The sequence below is a fragment of the Nilaparvata lugens genome, chromosome 1 (genome assembly GCF_014356525.2).
Source record: "Nilaparvata lugens isolate BPH chromosome 1, ASM1435652v1, whole genome shotgun sequence".
Taxonomy (NCBI): Eukaryota; Metazoa; Arthropoda; class Insecta; order Hemiptera; family Delphacidae; genus Nilaparvata; species Nilaparvata lugens.
In genome coordinates, this window is record NC_052504.1 from 100,961,590 (window position 1) to 100,982,613 (window position 21,024).

The 21,024-nt window shown below is 32.8% G+C and overlaps 1 protein-coding gene across 1 annotated transcript in view; it reads left to right on the forward strand.

Annotated features, from left to right (window-relative positions):
- Positions 1-332: 332 nt before the first annotated feature.
- The window catches only part of LOC120349509 (NACHT and WD repeat domain-containing protein 2-like), a 29,578-nt gene continuing 8,886 nt past the window's right edge, over positions 333-21,024 (forward strand). The window contains exons 1-3 of the mRNA XM_039419866.1: positions 333-363; positions 13,761-13,986; positions 18,241-18,439. Of these exons, the coding sequence (XP_039275800.1) occupies positions 333-363; positions 13,761-13,986; positions 18,241-18,439 (456 nt within the window). The remainder of the gene's footprint in view (positions 364-13,760; positions 13,987-18,240; positions 18,440-21,024) is intronic.

Consider the following 21,024-nt stretch of genomic DNA (forward strand, 5'->3'; position numbering starts at 1 on the left):
TCTGGAGACAAGTTTCTGAACAAGCTGAGTCGGTTACTGTAATCTGAAGTCTCAATATGACACAACTATGTAATATTTGCTACTAAAACCTTCTAGTCGTGAACCTGGGTCCCGAGGACCCAGACAGCTCTTCTGCTTCACTTATAATAATTATTATCTTACAGTGTCTATTGTGATCAATGTGAATTCATGTCAGTGGACACTTAATATTGGTGTAGAGTGTTAGTGCTCTGTGACTCCAGGACCCAAAGGTCACGCACGATTAACTTTACTTTTTCATATTTTTCCAATTCACATTTCTATGCAATAGAGATTAGATTCAAGCAGTCAATATGTACGTTTTGGACAAAGACTTTGAAGAATGTAAGAGTCGACTTTTACATTATGTTTACAATGACATTTGTATAACTTGAACTCAAGGGTAGATTAAAAACTATTCTTAAAGTGAACTATGACCTTCGAACTTTTTACTTTCTTTCTAATAGTTTTGCGTGTAAGATATATCATAGCATTCATCACTATAATTTTAAGTACATTAAGGACATTAAGTTTAAAATTTCAAGTCAATCGGTTAATTAGGAATGGAATTATCGTGTTCACAGACATACACACATACACACACACACATACATACACACACACACACACACACACACCCAAAAATCATGTTTTTGGGCTCAGGGGACCTTGAAACGTATAGAAAACTTGAAGTTAGGGTACCTTAATTTTTTTTGGAAAGCAATACTTTCCTTACCTATGGTAGTAGGGCAAGGAAAGTAATACAGAACGATTGAAAAATTCAGCAACATGATTATAAATATAGTGAAAAAGACAACCCCGCACAAATAATCCAAGCAGTGTTTCATTACAGCCTATCTAGAGGCAATCAGCTAGTCTACTTGCATTTGAAATTATTCAGTCAAATATCTTGTAAATTGCCAGCCTTTAACATACAATTTTGTACACAGTGCATACCATCCATGCAGCCGCTCTCCTAACTTTAAAATTCCTGGAGGGCCAAGTCTCAACTTATTTTACACAGACTATAGAAGATTTGATTATTTTTTCAGAATATCTCTTTCTATTAGGAGAATATCTCCTTTCTATTGGTGTCTGAATAATTTCTATCCGACCTATAGTTATTTTTTAATTGATGATTATGTTCGTCAATGTCGAGACATTTCAAGCAGAAAACATGAAATTTTCGACATGCTGGAAACTTTTTGTTTCAAAAGATAAGTGGGAGGTGAAAGCGATAAATAATTGAATTTTTTTTTCAATTGTCAAAAGTAGTCGGAAGATCGTATTTTGGTCTCCAAGGAGCTTTAAAGTTCGGAGAGCGGCTGCATGGTATGCATTGTGTACCAAATTGTATGCTAAAAGCTGGGAATTTACAAGATATTTGACTGAATTATTTCAAACGTAAGCAGCTGATTGCCTCTAGAAAGGCTGTAATGAAACATTGCTTGGATTATTCGAGGTGAGGTTGTCATTTTCACTATATTTATAATCATGTGGCTTGCAGTTGCTGAATTTTTTACTTTCCTTGCCCTATTACCATAGGTAAGGAAAGTATTGCTTTCCAAAAAAAATTAAGGTACCCCAATTTGTAAATTTCTATACGTTTCAAGGTCCCCTGGGTGCAAAAAAGTGGTTACTGGGTATTGGTCTGTATGTGTGTGTGTGTGGTGTGTGTGTGTGTGTGTGTGTGTGTGTGTGTGTGTGTGTGTGTGTATGAGTGTATGTGCGTCTGTGTAAACGATATCTCATCTCCCAATTAACCGAATGACTTGAAATTTGGAACTTAAGGTCCTTACACTATAAGTATCCGACACGAACAATTTCGATCCAATGCAATCCAAGATGGCGGTTAAAATAGCGAAAATGTTGTCAAAAACAGGGTTTTCCAGGATTTTCTCGGAAACGGCTCCAACGATTTTGATCAAATTTATACCTGAAATAGTCATTGATAAGCTCTATCAACTGCCACAAGTCTCATATCTGTAAAAATTTCAGGAGCTCCGCCCCATCTATGCAAAGTCCGATTTTAGATTCCCAATTATCAGGCTTCAGATAGAATTTAAACAAAAAAATTTTGAGTGGAAAAGATTAAGCATAAAAATCTCTACAATTAATGTTCAGTAACATTTTCACCAGAAATTGAAAATAAGCACGAAATTCGAGAAAATGTTATTATTTCAATTGCAAACTGTTGGCAACTGTTGATTCTATTAAATGATTCACTATGAAGAGATAGCAGACCTCGTATGTCTTCAGCGTTATTGTCCTGTCACCAGCTGACTCAGATATTTGTTTATAAGTAGACTTGAGATGCGCGGGAACACTAGCGTCAGAAGATCAATTTTCATAACGGCAAGGAAAGTAGTGTGAGTGCGCCACACCAGATTTTTTTCAATCGTTCTGTATTTTGTTTTTGTTGATCCTAGCTATTGATAGCCTATGGTGGCACACCATTCAGCCGCTATCCTTGACTTTGAAACTCCTGAGAGCGGCTGCATGGTTTGCATTGTGTACCAAATTGTATGCTAAAAGCTGGGAATTTACAAGATATTTGACTGAATTATTTCAAACGTAAGCAGCTGATTGCCTCTAGAAAGGCTGTAATGAAACATTGCTTGGATTATTCGAGGTGAGGTTGTCATTTTCACTATATTTATAATCATGTGGCTTGCAGTTGCTGAATTTTTTACTTTCCTTGCCCTATTACCATAGGTAAGGAAAGTATTGCTTTCCAAAAAAATTAAGGTACCCCAATTTGTAAATTTCTATACGTTTCAAGGTCCCCTGGGTGCAAAAAAGTGGTTACTGGGTATTGGTCTGTATGTGTGTGTGTGTGTGTGTGTGTGTGTGTGTGTGTGTGTGTGTGTGTGTGGTGTGTGTGTGGTGTGTGTGTGTATGAGTGTATGTGCGTCTGTGTAAACGATATCTCATCTCCCAATTAACCGAATGACTTGAAATTTGGAACTTAAGGTCCTTACACTATAAGTATCCGACACGAACAATTTCGATCCAATGCAATCCAAGATGGCGGCTAAAATGGCGAAAATGTTGTCAAAAACAGGGTTTTTCGTGATTTTCTCGGAAACGGCTCCAAAGATTTTGATCAAATTTATACCTGAAATAGTCATTGATAAGCTCTATCAACTGCCACAAGTCTCATATCTGTAAAAATTTCAGGAGCTCCGCCCCATCTATGCAAAGTCCGATTTTAGATTCCCAATTATCAGGCTTCAGATAGAATTTAAACAAAAAATTTTGAGTGGAAAAGATTAAGCATAAAAATCTCTACAATTAATGTTCAGTAACATTTTACCCTGAAATTGAAAATAAGCACGAAATTCGAGAAAATGTTATTATTTCAATTGCAAACTGTTGGCAACGGTTGATTCTATTAAATGATTCACTATGAAGAGATAGCAGACCTCGTATGTCTTCAGCGTTATTGTCCTGTCACCAGCTGACTCAGATATTTGTTTATAAGTAGACTTGAGATGCGCGGGAACACTAGCGTCAGAAGATCAATTTTCATAACGGCAAGGAAAGTAGTGTGAGTGCGCCACACCAGATTTTTTTCAATCGTTCTGTATTTTGTTTTTGTTGATCCCAGCTATTGATAGCCTATGGTGGCACACCAGACACCATTCAGCCGCTATCCTTGACTTTGAAACTCCTGAGAGGCCAAAATACGTTGTTCCGAGTACGTTTGTCAATTGGAAAAATAATTTCAATTTTATCTGAGAAACTTTCTCGCTTCCACCACCTACTTATCTTTTGAAACAAAAAAGTTTCTAGCATGTCGAAAGTTTCATGTTTTCTGCTCGAAATGTCTCGACATTGACGAACATAAAAATTAATTAAAAAATAACTATTGGTCGGATAAAAATTATCCAGACACCAATAGAAAGGAGACATTTTCCCCGTTAATTTGATATAGAATTATTACGCATTACGACGCCCCATGGTTCTGAGAGAAGTGATATTCAAAAGAGAAACAAATTTTCGCGATGTTTCCAATTATATCATATAAGTTAAATTTCTTTTTGATCCTTCAACCCTGAAACTTTTCTTGCACTACTAGGATATCGGGGATGATATTCTACATCCAATTCTGACGTTGTATTGGAAACTTGAGAAAGTTGCAATTTTACACGATTTGGCAACCATGTAATTTCTTGGGGATGGAGGGCTAAGTCTCAACTTATTTTACAGAAACTATAATTCAAATTCGGTCGTAAAATAGAAAATTCATCGTCCATTGTACTTTAACCAGTATTCCTAACACGAAAAGTTAACAATTTTCATATTCAAATCTATGTATCTCGGTATTAAGAATAATTATTTGATACCTTGTTCTTGAGATTTGTTCCACTAGAAGCCATGATATAAGGCTTGGAATGTTCACCACCACTCCCCCCCGCGCTTGAACTTGAGAATCTCGTCAAATTTCAATGTAATGGAGATGAGTACATTTTTTAAAAAATGCATATTCTGAATATTTTTTTCTGAAAGTGCATATTCTAAAAACACATTTTTTGCACATTTTTTCTATACCACTCTCAAATTATTTGCTTCAGTGGGTGGGGCTGGCATGAATCTGGCCCTACCCTCTAAATGTGTTTTTTTTAGGACAAGGGAATGAGCACATTTTTTTTAAAGTGGGTATTCTGAGAGCACATTTTTAGCACATTTTTTCTATACCACTCTCAAATTATTTGCTTCAGTGGGTGGGGCTGGCATGAATCTGGCCCTACCCTCTAAATGTGTTTTTTTAGGACAAGGGAATGAGCACATTTTTTTCAAAGTGGGTATTCTGAGAGCACATTTTTAGCACATTTTTTGGTATCATTCTCAAATCATTCCCCTGAGTGGGTGGGGCTGGCGTGAAGCTGGCCCCACCCACTAAATGTGTTTTTTTTAGGACAGGGGAATGAGCACATTTTTTTTAAAGTGGGTATTCTGAGAGCACATTTTTAGCACATTTCTTTGGTATCATTCTCAAATCATTCCCTTGAGTGGGTGGGGCTGGCGTGAAGCTGGCCCCACCCACTAAATGTGCTTTTTTTTAGGACAAGGGAATGAGCACATTTTTTTCAAAGATGATATTCTAAGAGCACATTTTCAGCACATTTTTTTGGTATCATTTTGAAAGAATTCGGTTGAGTGGGTGGGGCTGGCCCCACCCACTAAATATGCTTTTTTTAGAACAATGAGATGAGCACATTTTTTCTATACCACTCTCAAATTATTTGCTTCAGTGGGTGGGGCTGGCATGAATCTGGCCCTACCCTCTAAATGTGTTTTTTTAGGACAAGGGAATGAGCACATTTTTTTTAAAGTGGGTATTCTGAGAGCACATTTTTAGCACATTTTTTGGTATCATTCTCAATCATTCCCCTGAGTGGGTGGGGCTGGCGTGAAGCTGGCCCCACCCACTAAATGTGTTTTTTTTAGGACAGGGGAATGAGCACATTTTTTTTAAAGTGGGTATTCTGAGAGCACATTTTTAGCACATTTCTTTGGTATCATTCTCAAATCATTCCCTTGAGTGGGTGGGGCTGGCGTGAAGCTGGCCCCACCCACTAAATGTGCTTTTTTTTAGGACAAGGGAATGAGCACATTTTTTTCAAAGATGATATTCTAAGAGCACATTTTCAGCACATTTTTTTGGTATCATTTTGAAAGAATTCGGTTGAGTGGGTGGGGCTGGCCCCACCCACTAAATATGCTTTTTTTAGAACAATGAGATGAGCACATTTTTTTCTATATGCATATCCTAAGAGCACATTTTCAGCACATTTTTTCTGTGCCACTTTCAAAAAAATTGCTTGTGTGGGTGGGGCTGAGCGTGAAGCTGGCCCCACCCACTAAATGTGCTTTTTTTAGGACAATGGTATGAGCACATTTTTTTTAAAGTGTATATTCTAAGAGCACATTTTCAGCACATTTTTTTGGTCCTATTAACAAAAAATGTGCTCAACTGGGTGGGGCCAGCTTCACGGAGCTCTTATTTCAATCGGTATAAGAGTATCAGAGCCTATGATTTTTGTCAAATCTTCAGCATTCCAAATTTTTTCAAATCACTAGCTATTATTTTTTTCGTATTCAATCTTGAATTTAAACCCCTACTTCAAAAATATTATTTTTTGCCGTAACTATAAATTCCACTAAATGAAACAGAACTAAGCACTTAGAACAAAAATGATCTACATACATAATTGCTTTCTAAGTTATTGATAGAGTTTTTTGGAAAATGTAAAAAACAAAGGTTACATTATGAATTCATCAGATAGATATACTTGAACCCTTTGAGAATACTTTAATTTTGATATTATCATCCAACTAAAATATATTGTTTTTTCATTGTTCAAAGGAGACGTATGTCGCGTCATGCGCCGATACAGCTTTGAAGGGGCGCACAATCACGAGTATCATGGGGAAGCTGGTGACCCTTCGTTGCCATATACTTTTCGTGGAAAAGAGTTCAACGCAAGGACGACCATGAGATAGAGAAAAAACCATTCAAGGGCCTTCTCATAACTAAAGTTAAGATTGGTAAGATTTCAGCAAATTTATCTTTTTGAAGTTTACTGTGTAGCTTGCTTCATATTTTTCAACAACGCTAATTTGGCAATATTAATATCAGCCAGACAAAATCCCACTTGAATAGAAAATACTACTTCACTGACTCAAAAACTTTATTTCGCCATTAACATGACATCCACAAACACCGTGGTTGAGTGGTAGAGTGGACACTACTGTCCAAACTTCGCCACGACATTAAAATGAAGGAGTCATTCTATTCTATTTAATAGAAAAATGAGTCATTCCATCCAGGATCTGCAATATTGAATATCTAAGTTGATTTTTTCAATTTGGGAGGTGGTCATTATGATGCTGATCGTTACTCAGTATTGGAAATATTAATTGATTTGTAGTAAGCTACAAATCTGGGATTAACACTCCACATAGCCACCATCCAGATAAATTAGCAAAAAATAATATATTTCAAAATTTACGCCAAAACCCAACACTCTGGTCCACAACTTACAACTCGACATGTGTATACATATATGCATATGTATACATATGTATCGTTTGAAAAATATCAAGTAGCACATGAAATTAGTTTTATATATTCAAATGTATAAACTTGTAAGTTCATCATAAATAGAGTATTTTCTTCAAGTCTTTGGTCTACTATGATAATTTTTATAAACTTAAAAACTAGCATTACACATTGATATATCCTTAACAATCACAATAAATTGTAAACGCACTTGTGCTGGGCCACTATGTAGTGATGCTCAAGTCCTATTAATCTGAGCCATAAAAAACATGAATTGTTTGACATAATATAATAAAACTGCCCAATAAATCCATTGAATCAGCGGCCCAAAGAGCCTTGTCCTAATGTTTTTTTTCATTCTATGACTATTATATAGTCTACTACACTGTATTATATACCATACCTTGAACTCTCTACGACTCTACCTATACTACTCTACATAGTATAGATATTCTGTTATTAGGTAGTAGAATAGTAAAGCTGTACTATAATTGTTCTTTGATAATATTTGAATTGGCTCAAAATTATGTTCCATGATGATGAAGTCGAACCATTTTTTCTAAATGAGCTCTATCTTTCCAAATATAGTAGAATTCTAAATGATAAGTGTCGAATAAAGTTACTAAACATAACAGGAGGGGGCATATGCTTCATTGCACAAGGGTCGAAAATGTGCTAATCTACCTGCCAAAGGGTATTGCAGTTGTATTGTTCTCGCTTGACCGTCCCATGTCCCCAATGAGATGAGTTTCACCCATTGATTTGATATTCTATTTTTTTGTTTTATTGATTTGAAACACAGAGCCGTCGTTAAATATTCTAGTAGAATTCATCTAGAAGTGAAAATTACATTTTTAGGAGAGCAACTGGAAGAATTGAATACCACGAGCTCTTATGACAATAACTTTGTATTCTAACAGATAAGTGAAGTAACATGTTCTTTCCAAATTTAGATGACATTCTTCATAATAATTATTGATTGATTGATTGATTGATAATGTACATACTGAGGTTCCAATTTGTTTTCCTTTGAACTTGATCTGCTGTGGACCTACAGTCAAATGCTTCCGTTTTGACTTATTTTTGTACCTGAAGTTATACAATAAAGATGACATTGAAATCAAGTTGATTCAATTTTTGTTCACAGACATGGAGAAAAGGAGAAGAAACAGTCGTCTGCTGAAGTCAATGAAGTCGAGACACTTGAAAATTTTAATTTGGAGCTCCAGCCATAAAATACAATTCGTCGCATTACTATGTTAATTATGAATGTTTAAGTAAAGGATTTTTCATCAATTTTGAAGTTATGTAATTTTTTCAAATCCAGCTGAAAATACTATTTATTCTATAAAGGAGATTATATGTCAATGATTTTGAATCATTCTGAAGAACTTTTCAATCATTTCTAAAGTGATTTAAAGTATTTATTAATCATAATTTTGCTCACTTAAAGCATTGTAAATCATTGTAGAGTGATTTGAGAGTAATTTAAAAGTGTTTTTAATCTACTTTGAAATGCTTTGAAGTGATTAAAAAGTACATAAATCGATGATTCTAAATGATTTTTAAGAACTTATTTAATCATTTGAAGTATTTATAAATCACAATTTTGCCCACTGAAGCATTGTAAATCATTGTACAATCATTTAAAAGTAATTAAAAGTGATTTAAATCTACTTTGAAATGCTTGAAGTGATTTGAAAAGTACATAAATCGATGATTCTAATGATTCTGAAGAACTTATTCAATCATTTGAAAGTGATTTCAAATGATTTTCAAGTAGTTTATAAATCACAATTTTGCCCACTTAAAGCATTGTAAATCATTTACAATCATTTAAAAGTAATTTAAAAGTGATTTGAATCTAGTTTGAAATGCTTTGAAGTGATTTAAAAAGTATATAATCGATGATTTTAAATGATTTTTAAGAACTTATTTAATCATTTGAAAGTAATTTATAAATCACAATTTTGCCCACTTAAAGCATTGTAAATCATTGTACAATCATTTAAAAGTAATTTAAAAGTGATTTAAATCTACTTTGAAATGCTTTGAAGTGATTTGAAAAGTACATAAATCGATGATTCTAAATGATTCTGAAGAACTTATTCAATCATTTGAAAGTGATTTCAAATGATTTTCAAGTAGTTTATAAATCACAATTTTGCCCACTTAAAGCATTGTAAATCATTGTACAATAATTTAAAAGTGCTTTAAAGTGATTTAAAATTACATTTCAAAGTACTTTAAACTGATTATTTTGCTGCTTGGGAGGCAAAACCCAAAGCTATTCTGTTCCCAAATTTTGAAAAATAATAAAATTTCTAAAAAATCTGGTGTGGCGCACTCACACAACTTTCCTTGCCGTTATGAAAATTGATCACCTGACGCTAGTGTTCCCGCGCATCTCAAATTTACTATTCAAAGATTTGAGCCAGCTGGTGACAGGGCAATAACGCTGGAGACAAACATGAGGTCTGCTATCTCCTCATAGTGAATGATTTAATAGAATCAACAATAATTTGCAATTGAATAATCACATTTTCTCGTATTTAAAGCTTATTTCCAATTTTAGGTGAAAATGTTACTGAACATTAATTGTAGAGATTTTCATGCTCAATCTACTCCACTTGATTTTTTTTGTTTAAATTGTATCTGAAGCCTGATAATTGGGAATCTAAATCGATCTTTGCATTGATGGGGCGGAGCTCCAGAAATTTTTACAGATATGGGACTTGTGGCAGTTTATAGAGCTTATCGATGACTATTTTAGGTATGAATTTGATCAGAATCGTTGGAGCCGTTTCCGAGAAAATCACGAAAAACCCTGTTTTTGACAACATTTACGCCATTTTAGCCGCTATCTTGAATTGCATTTGACCGAAATTGTTCGTTTCGGATCCTTATAGTGTAAGGACCTTACGTTCCAAATTTCAAGTCATTCCGTTTATTGGGAGATGAGATATCGTGTACACAGACGCACATACACTCATACACACACACACACACACACACCACACACACACACACACACACCACACACACACACACACACACACCACACACCACACACACAACACACACACACACAACACCACACACCACACACACACACACACACAACACCACACACAACACACACACACACACACACACACACCACACACACACACACCACACACCACACACACACACACACACACACACACACACATACATACAGGACCCATATACCCAAAACCAGTTTTTTGGACTCAGGGGACCTTGAAACGTTAGAACTTTAAAATTGGGGTACCTTAATTTTTTCGAAAGCATACTTTCCTTACCTATGGTAATAGGGCAAGGAAAGTGAAATGGTTATGACATTTATAGGGTTTATCATTCTCTTCTAGAGCAACGACTCTTCTAATAGATGTACCTGAACTTTGAACTGATTGTTTATTATCTTTCAACTCACCAATCATTTCTGCATCATTTGTAAATCCGCTCTTATCATTAGATTGAGCAGAGCTGTGCAAATGCTGACTCAGACTACCAATAGAATCTTCCATATCTTCATTACTTTTCAAATTAGTTTGTGCTGTCAAAATAGAAGGCAAGCTCAGAGATGACTTCTGGATGCTTTTACTGTGGAAAGTTAAAGTTCAATTTCTGTCCAAAAATATGAACAAAAAAATTGAATGTAGGATGATTAAACCACTGAATTAGTCGAATTTGCACTTAATATCACCACACTTTGAATAAATTTATTATTCAATATGTGAATATTCCCAATTTCAGTTACAATAATCTGCATTATTCCTTCTATGTTTTGTTTTGAAGCATCTAAATTTGAAAATCTACTTTGTGGGAATATTCAAGGATTGCAAATTCTGTGAAGTGAACAACTACAAGACTCAAAACTATTCCGGACTATGTGTAACCCTATCTAAATTTGGGAGAGAAATAGCACAAGGTTACCTTATTTTTCCTCTCCCTATCATTTCGATGATGTACTTATTGTATGAAATTAATAAAGAATGACACTTACAAAGTGGAGTACATAATGACCGTATTTTAGTATTATAGTAAGATGAAATGAAATGAAATGAAAAAATTCTTTATTAGGCGGAGTTAGGACTTTTAAGTCCTCTCTACCACTCAACCTCAAAGAAGATTAGAAGAGTATTAGTATTTCATCTATATTTCTGACGACACTATAATATAAAATAGTCCAGTCAACGAAAGATTGTAGAGGGAAGAGTTTGGAACACAATTCTCAACCCCACAGCTCTTTCAAGGATAGTTTAAGAGGATAAGCATATCAAAAGTCCTCACCCCTACCCCCTGTGCTAAAGGGGTGGGGGTGGTTTGAAAGTACCATTTTTTCATTTTTCGCCTATATCTCGGAAACTATGAATCTTATGAACATTTGTATTCTGTACAAAAATGAAGCTCACAAAATTACCAACAAGTTCTGTCTTTACATTTTTTCCATATCTCTCATAGTTTCTGAGATATCCGCCCTTGAAGGTGAGACATTTTTTGAAAAAAAAAAAAACACTTCTGCCTTCAATATTTTCATCTATTTATCCTTATAATTTTCGAACGTTTGATGAAAAAAATCCGTGCTGATTATGAGCTGATAGAGCATCAAATTATCTTCAATTTGATGTATACTTTTACTATTTTACGCATTTCCCTACGACTGTTGCAGAAATTTTAAAGTTGAGAGTGAAATTTTCTGTTCAGCAACAATAGATCAGTTGACAATGAAATTTGAAGGGAATGTTTGGAACACAATTATCGACTTTGCAGCTGTAGTATAATTTTTTGAATAATAAGCTGTTATTGAAACTAGTATTATCTAGAATAAATTCGAAAGAGCTCCACACGTCAGTAATGAGCTACTATAATAAATTAATTCAATAAATAAGTTACTATTTAAATGATTAAACTGGAGTGTTGTCGAAAATATTTCAAAAAGTACAGTACCTACCAAATACTTTTTCAATCTTACTAATATACCGTACAAATAACTACTGCCACTTTAAAATGTCTCCTATACATTAGGCTATTCTCATTAATTCGTTTCTTGAGTAATGTGAATAAATTGAATTGATGATAATTTAAAATATTTCTTATATGCTTGGTTTTGAAGCACCTAAATTTAAAAATCTACTTTGTGAAAATAAAGTAAGAACTGAAAATTTTGTCAAGTGAACAACTACAAGGCTAAACCTATTTCGGACTGTGTAACCTTATCTAATTATCTTATCTATGTATTTATGCAAATGAATAAATAAATCTAAATTTGGAAGAGGAAAATAGCACAAGGTTAACTTATTTCTTCTCTCCCTATCATTTTTGATGATGTGCTTGTTATATGAATCAATAAAGAATTAAATAATATCATTGACATTAAAGTTAACTAGTAGTTCTGTGAACAGTAGACCTCACGCAGTATTATCATCCACAAGTACGTGATGTCACTTATTTTAAATGGAAACAAATTCAGTTCACGTTTGAATTTGTATTCCATATGATATAATTCATCCAGTTCCGTGATAATCTTGCTATCTGATGAAAATTAATTTTTACAAAAAAATATTTATATTTTCTCAGCATTATTTAGTTCATTTGTTTATTTTTAATCACCTATTAAATTAGTTTTTTCGAATGTGAGAATATGATGCTAATGGGCACGCATAATAATACCATGACTGCAAAACAAAAAAAATATTGAAACCGAAGACCTTAAAGCTGCGATTAGACCAAAGTTAATTATAACAAAATGTTAATAACTCAATCCTTATAGATCATATTAGATTGAACATAACCATTTTGTTACTAACTGTGGTGTAAACCCAGCTTAAAGATGCATGATACCTCTTTCAGGTCTTCGATTGAAACTATAGACCTTATACAAATACAGTAGTCTAATAGACTGGCTTCTCCACACATCTGTTTAATTACTTGTCAGCTGATTTATGATGAATAATTCTATAGTCTGATTTTTACCCCAATATTGGCGTATGAAGGAGGCTACTTTTTCCTTTCATATTATCCTTGAGATGCAAAATTTCCAAAAACCTTGTATATACATCGACGCGCAATTTAAAAAGGAACATACCTGTCAAATTTCATGAAAATCTATTACCGCGTTTCGCCGTAAATGCGCAACATATAAACATATAAACATTAAGAGAAATGCCAAACCGTCGACTTGAATCTTAGACCTCACTTCGCTCGTTCAATAATATAGTTGTCTTACGGTAAAAACATCAAAATCCAGGAAAATGTTTGTTGGGTATAACATTGGTTTATTCAAGATATTTTTATTATTTTTTGAATGATAAATCGATTTTCTATGTATACATCATATGCAGCATCCAATATCAGTAATTCATATTGTGAAACTGATTGAACTATGGCATGATAAACGATTTTTAAGTTATTTATATTAGATATTTTGTTTAATTTATAGAATTTATAAGAAATTTAGTTTAGTTTTTCACACAGAGAAGTTATATGAGATTTCCATTTAATGCGCAACATATAAATATTTAAACATTCAAACATTTAACATTAAGAGAAATGCCAAACCATCGACTTGAATCTTAGACCTCACTTCGCTCGGTCAATAATCGAGTCTTCCACTAACTCAAATATTTTTCTGAATTTTGTTTTTCAGTGACAGAGAGAGAAGTGATAAACGGAGTTCTGAATGTGAAGAACACGAAGAACCATTGCCTGGCCTATGTGCGCTACATAAACAACATCAATCTCCAGAATCTGAAGAAGGCATCGCTGTTTCTGGACATAATGAATCGAAGCGTGGACATTGAGGCCTCCCGACTGCTCGCCAATTTGAGAGATGAAAGACTGACTGCCAAGATAGAAGCGAGCAACTATCAAAGGTGAGAATAAAATCATTAAATGTTCTCATAATTATAATTACGGCATAGGAATATGTATACAATATTTAGGCATCATGCAAAAATAGAAATATTGTGAACAATCACATAACTGTATCCACTCTCTTGATAAGGGCTTCTCGTATTTATTATGTGGAAATTGAAAAATCAAAGTAGCCTACCCTATTGTAAACTTTATTTTATTTCTTACATGTTTTGATTTATTTACCCATCAAGAGTGGGTAGGTTTGTGATTTTGTATTCAAATTTATAAAATAAGTAAAATATTTCTTAATTTTTTTATTCATTGTGATACATTCTGTGATTTATTTGAAGAATAATGTCAACCTTCAAAATTCAAAATCTTCGAATCATTATTCCTGGACCAAAAATCAAGTGACGAAGCAGTGTGTGATATCATAACCTCAACCTTTGGACAATATTAACTTTTTATCAAAATTGTGGAGAGAAATAGTACAGGCTCAGCCTAGTTTTTCCTTCAATGTCATAATTATATTATGATTGTAGTATTTTGTACAATAGATAAATAAATAAATAAATAAAATAATAAAAATTTCTTCCACTAACTTGGAAATGACATAAATATTATAAATCGAATCAATGGTGTGAGATATAAAATAAAGTTGAAAAAGGTTTGATTTTTTAATTTACACATAAAAAATCTGGTATGGCGCACTCACACAACTTTCCTTGCCGTTATGAAAATTGATCACCTGATGCTAGTGTTCCCGCGCATCTCAAATCTACTATTCAAAGATTTGAGCCAGCTGGTGACAGGGCAATAACGCTGGAGACACACATGAGGTCTGCTATCTCTTCATAGTGAATGATTTAATAGAATCAACAATAATTTGCAATTGAATAATCACATTTTCTCGAATTTAAAGCTTATTTTCAATTTTAGGTGAAAATGTTACCGTACTGAACATTAATTGTAGAGACTTTCATGCTCAATCTACTCCACTTGTTTTTTTTTTTGTTTCAATTGTAATTGGGGCGGAGCTCCTGAAATTTTTACAGATATGGGACTTGTGGCAGTTGATAGAGCTTATCAATGACTATTGTAGCAATGGAATGAATTTGATCAAAATCGTTGGAGCCGTTTTCGAGAAAATCACGAAAAACCCTGTTTTTGACAACATTTTCGCCATTTTAGCCGCCATCTTGAATTGCATTTGATCGAAATTGTTCGTGTCGGATCCTTATAGTGAAAGGACCTTAAGTTCCAAATTTCAAGTCATTCCGTTAATTGGGAGATGAGATATCGTGTACACAGACGCACATACACTCATACACACACACACACACACAACACACACACAACACACACACACACACACATCCAGCCAATACCCAAAAACCACGTTTTTTGGACTAAGGGGACCTTGAAACATAGAAATTTAGAAATTGGGGTACCTTAATTTTTTTCGGAAAGCAATACTTTCCTTACGGTACCTATGGTAATAGGGCAAGGAAAGTAAAATGACAACTGTTTAGAAAAAGCCGTAAACTGTACAAGTTGACAATCCTATAATGAAACATACTAGATTGTCTTTCATTGACATGACAATAATTTTCCAGTTTTACAACAATCCAAATTACCGAATATCAGAACAAATTGCTAATTCTATTGTAGGCCTACTTAAAGATATTATGTTGAATTGTATTTTCAAAATTAATATGTTTTGAATAACCGTACACTGTAGGAGTTGACAAACCTATGTATTATAATATAATATCCTATCTATTGTAATATTAATATAATATATTGTAATATAATATTAATATTTATATTGTAATATTCTATTGTAATAGAACAGATTTTCTTTCATTGTCGTGAGAATCTCCAGTTTTACAATACTCCAAATTACCTAATAATATAATTCCAGATCACAATATCTTTAACTAAGAAATAACATAGAATAGAACTTGACTAATCATGAAAACCTAAGATAAAAGTAGATTTTTTTAGGCGCCACCAGCAAAAGAAAAAACATCTTGCCCGCTGGTGCTAGTATTTATATAAATAAAAAAAACAAAAGCTTGAAAAAAGTAGATCAACTGGAAAGAACGAGTAAATACATAGATAGCTTCTTAAAAACGAATGAAAAACAAAATTAAATGAGAAAAAAGACAAATCAAATTGACACTACCACCATTCCGCTCCCAGTGAAAAAAGAACCTCTCCTTAATCCAAGTATCAATCATTCTATCTCGGACTTTTAATTCAAAATCAAATGGTAAAATATTTATAAATCTAGTGCTCATATACATGATCTGTCTCCTTATAAAGCTCAACTTTGAATCATGGATAATATATTTCAAAGATGTGGTCTTAAGTTATAAAACAGTTTATCAGTTCTGATAAATGTATCTTTGTTTTTAACAATATGTTTAAAAAGTCTTTTGAAATAAAGTTGCCTATTGTCATAATCAACTTCATATTATAAATTATATTTTCATACGCTAGATTCAAGTTTATATATTACATCCCTGATTCAGCTGATTTACGACTCACACTGGCGCACAAGGAATCTTCCTTTTGCGGGGTTTTTGCCTCAACTACTGTACTTATGCATGTGATCATAAATTGAATCTTCATTTAAAGCTATTGTTGTAATGTAAAGGATACCATTTCTGTTCTTATCTAATTAAATAAATGTATGTATCTTGGTTTAAGTGCAGTAGCATATACTTATATTTATTTTTTGTATTTTGTTTTTGGCAAATAAATTCATTCATTCATTCATTACATTAAATTCAACAAAGAGGGATTCACTTGAATATAACCTAGGTTTTTTTAAAATTGTCTTAATTATGTACTTTTGAATCAAAAATAAATTAAGAGGGTGAGTGTCATAGGCTCTATGCATAATTTTTAATATCAGATTAAATTGTTAATTTCATTGTACTTTTAAATACACATACACGATATAGTGGATCGGGCATAAAGATCAAACGTAGGCCTATGTAAGAAATATACCCTTTTTTTTGGTTCTTCGAAAATATTTCTTTAATATGTGAATATCCTCTATTTTAGTGATACTAATGTGAAATATTTCTTCTATGTTTGGTTTTGAAGCATCTAAATTTAAAAATCCACTTTGTAAAAAAGACTGGAAATTTTGTGAAGTGAACAACTACAAGACTTAACCTATTTCGGACTATGTGTAACCGTATTCAAATTTGGGAGAGGAATAGTACAAGTAGGTTACCTTATATTTTCTCTCCTTATCATGTTGATGATCTACTTATTGCATTAATCAATAAAAATCTGGTGTGGTACACTCACACAACTTTCCTTGCTCATTGAACTGTAAGCCCCAAGTAAAGTAAGCCCCAGTTTAAAAAGTCAATTTCTCAAGGATGGGGTGAACCCCCCATTAGTTTCCCAGGAAAAAGACTCATGCCAGTTGATAGAGCTGATAAAATATAAGTTTAGAGGGTATGCATTTGAAATAAATCGGTCAAGTCATTTTTGAGAAAATCTTGAAAAACATTGTTTTTTAGTAACTATCCGCCATTTTTCTCAAGAATATTACGGGGCTCCTGCAATTTTCCCAGAAATGAGACTCATGTCAGTAGATAGGGTTTATAAATAGCTATCTATGATATAAATTTGAAGAAAATCATTAGAGTCGTTTTCAAGAAAACCGTGAAAAACATGGTTTTTTTAGTAATTATCCGCCATTTTTCTCAAGAATATTACGGAGCTCCTGCAATTTTCTCAGAAATGAGACTCATGTCAGTTGATAGGGCTTTTAAATAGCTATCTATGATATGAATTTGAAGAAAATCATTAGAGTCGTTTTTGAGAAAATCGTGAAAAACATGGTTTTTTAGTAATTATCCGCCATTTTTTCCGTCATCTTGAATTGAATTTCTTATTGTTGGATCCTCATGGTATAAGGACCTTAAGTTTAAAATTTCAAGTCAATCGGTTAATTAGAAATGGAGTTATCGTGTTCACAGACATACACACATACACACATTCACACACACAGACCAACACCCAAAAATCATGTTTTTGGACTCAGGGGACCTTGAAACGTATAGAAAACTTGAAATTAGGGTATCTTATTTTTTTTTTGGAAAGCAATACTTTCCTTACCTATGGTAGTAGGGCAAGGAAAGTAAAAAATATTGACATGACAATTTTCAGTAATTTACAATAATCAAAATTTTCGAATATTTCTGTAAATTATTGTAATATCGTAAATTTCTTTGTACTTTCAGGTACACGATAGAATGGATCGGGCGTGAAGGCTTGGACCCAGAGACACACGAAGAGTATTTGCAGCATTTTATCACACATTTTTACAAGAATATAGTGAAACTGGTGGACCGCGCCATGAGAAAGGAGGACTCTTCGCCACAGGGACAAATCGTCACTGAAATCCTGCAGCATCTGCATGCTTGCAACAATTCTGTCAAGGTTAGTGCCATGTCACATGTCACACGATATTTTGCTTTAAATGTGTCACATGTGACACAATATGTCGCTTAAAATGTGTCACATGTACACGATATGTTGCTTGGAATGAATCAAGTTTGTCTTTTTGTGTAGTTGAGAAGTTGATATTGTGGTAATTATTCATATTGAATGAAAAAGACTAAGAAATTGTCAAAAACCACAGATTTATTGATACTTAGAAAGACCGGTTTCGGTTATTACACCATTGTCAATCTCTGATAAACTAAAGTTTAGTATAAATTTAATATCAATGAATCTGTGGTTTTTGACAATTTCGTAGTATTTTTTATTTAAAATTAAGTTTGTTTTTTGGTCTTCCAAAATTATTTCTTTAATGTGTGAATATATCCTATTTTTAGTGATAATAATGTACCTTCTATGTTTTGTATTGAAGCATCTAAATTCAAAAATCTACTTTGTGAAATAATTAAGGACTGAAAATTTTGTGAACAACTACAAGACTCAACCTATTTCGGACTATGTGTAACCTTATCTAAATTTGAGAGAGGAATAGCACAAGGTTACCTTATTTTCCTCTCCCTATCATTTTCATGATGTAGGCTACTTATTCTATATTAAAAAATGTGTCACATGAGAAACAATATGTTGCTTGAAATCCTTATGACATGATAGTGATATATTTAGATGTGACAAAATTTGTTTATTTATATATTCATACAAAAATAATGAATCTACTTTAATAATGAAATATTTGAAATGTATCAAATGCATGATAAATCTGTCCCATAGAGTCAAATAGTCAATCATGTTCAGTTAAAAGACAATAACATATTCAGACACGAATAAAATAAATATGAGAAGTCAATATTATGTGCAAAGTGCACAATATTATTTAAAATGTATGAATTCAGGGCTACTTTCTTGTATTTATAAAATAGAATTATAGGCCTAGTACCCTTTAAAATTGATAAAATATTAAAGAACAAGAATACAAATTGTAACTAGTAGTTAATCAATTAATCATCTTCATTCAAATATACATAAAAATGCGTCAATTAAAAAAATAATTTCTTGAAAATATAACATGTCAGTCATAACAAATATATAAAAATTTACAATACTTATCTAAAAGTCTTCAATGATTGTTTTCCAGAAACTCATCCACCGAGTAATAGGCTTTTTCTAGTAGCTTTTTAATTGAAACTAGTAGTTACATTACAATTTGCATTCTTGTTTTTTAATATTTTATCAATTCTATATAAAGGGTACTATAATTCTAATTTATATATAATATGCACATTATTAATATGTAGCCTACTTCAGAACAAAGTGCACTGTTCAATACTCCATGAATTGTACTGAATTGTGTACCATAAATTATTTTATGAAATATCTCAATAACTATAACGATATCTGAATAAAATGTCTTGCTCTCGTGATTATTCTGTTGGTATTCTATGGCGGAGATGAAGGAAGATAAATGACTGTTATTTGTTCTTGTTACTATAAATATAACAATATGAATTTCCAGTTTATGTAGTAAACAAATATATTAAAATAAATATACCACTCAGTAGTATATGCACATCCATCATACGGACTCTGCATAGTACAAGTAAAAGTAACCTTGATAGAATTCTAAAACAGCAAAAACAAGCAATAAGAATTATGCTGAACCTCAAAAGAACTGATTTTGTAAAATTAGCTCTCTCAGACCTAGGAATTTTAACAATATATATAATATGATGTTATAGTCTTTTTCAAAAAATTTGGTGACATAAACTTGAGAAATAACACTCACGGTTATAATACAAGGTTTGGTCGTATAATAGAGCAGAGGCACAGATTAGATCTTTTTACGAAATAAGTTTATATTTGAGTTTATTTATTGAACAAAAAACAGTCGTACAAACCATAAACATCAGAGATAAGAAGTGTTTTGTAAAGTCTCAAAATATCAGAAGATCCAAGAATGTTTGCAAAGAATCTGAAGGGATATCTGGTCAAATTGTCGCTGTATTCTTTTCAAGAGTTTAACATTGATTTTTGACGAAACGTTTTGCCTATACAGGGTGATTCTTAATCATGGTGAAATAATTCAATACGTGATATTAGAGGTAGAAATAAGAAAAAAGTTCCTATAAACATATATCCATAAACGCTTCATTAGCGAGTTATACAGGGTCAGGGTGGAAGATTTCGCCCGGAATTCAGTTCCTCTGGTGAAATACACCGATGCTGAATTGTTTGGAGACTAGTTTTTGAAAAACTTATGGTTGATTCATATGGAAAAATATCTGAAAAATTGAATAAAACTAGTCTGGAAGCTGTAGTGTGAGTAATTTTTGAGAAAAAAGTTAATATAGGCTATGCAAAAAATCTAAGTAGAAAAACACAGACTTCTACGTTTGATGCCAAATAACCTTCTTCAATGACCAGTAAACAAATCATTTTTCGCAATAAAAATTGTAGAGAATTTAATTCTGAAAAGAATCATGTAAGCTGTGTAAACTAAATCTAAATAAAATGTATTCTTATGTAGTACATTACACCACAAAAATCTACCATTGTAGAACTCCGATTAA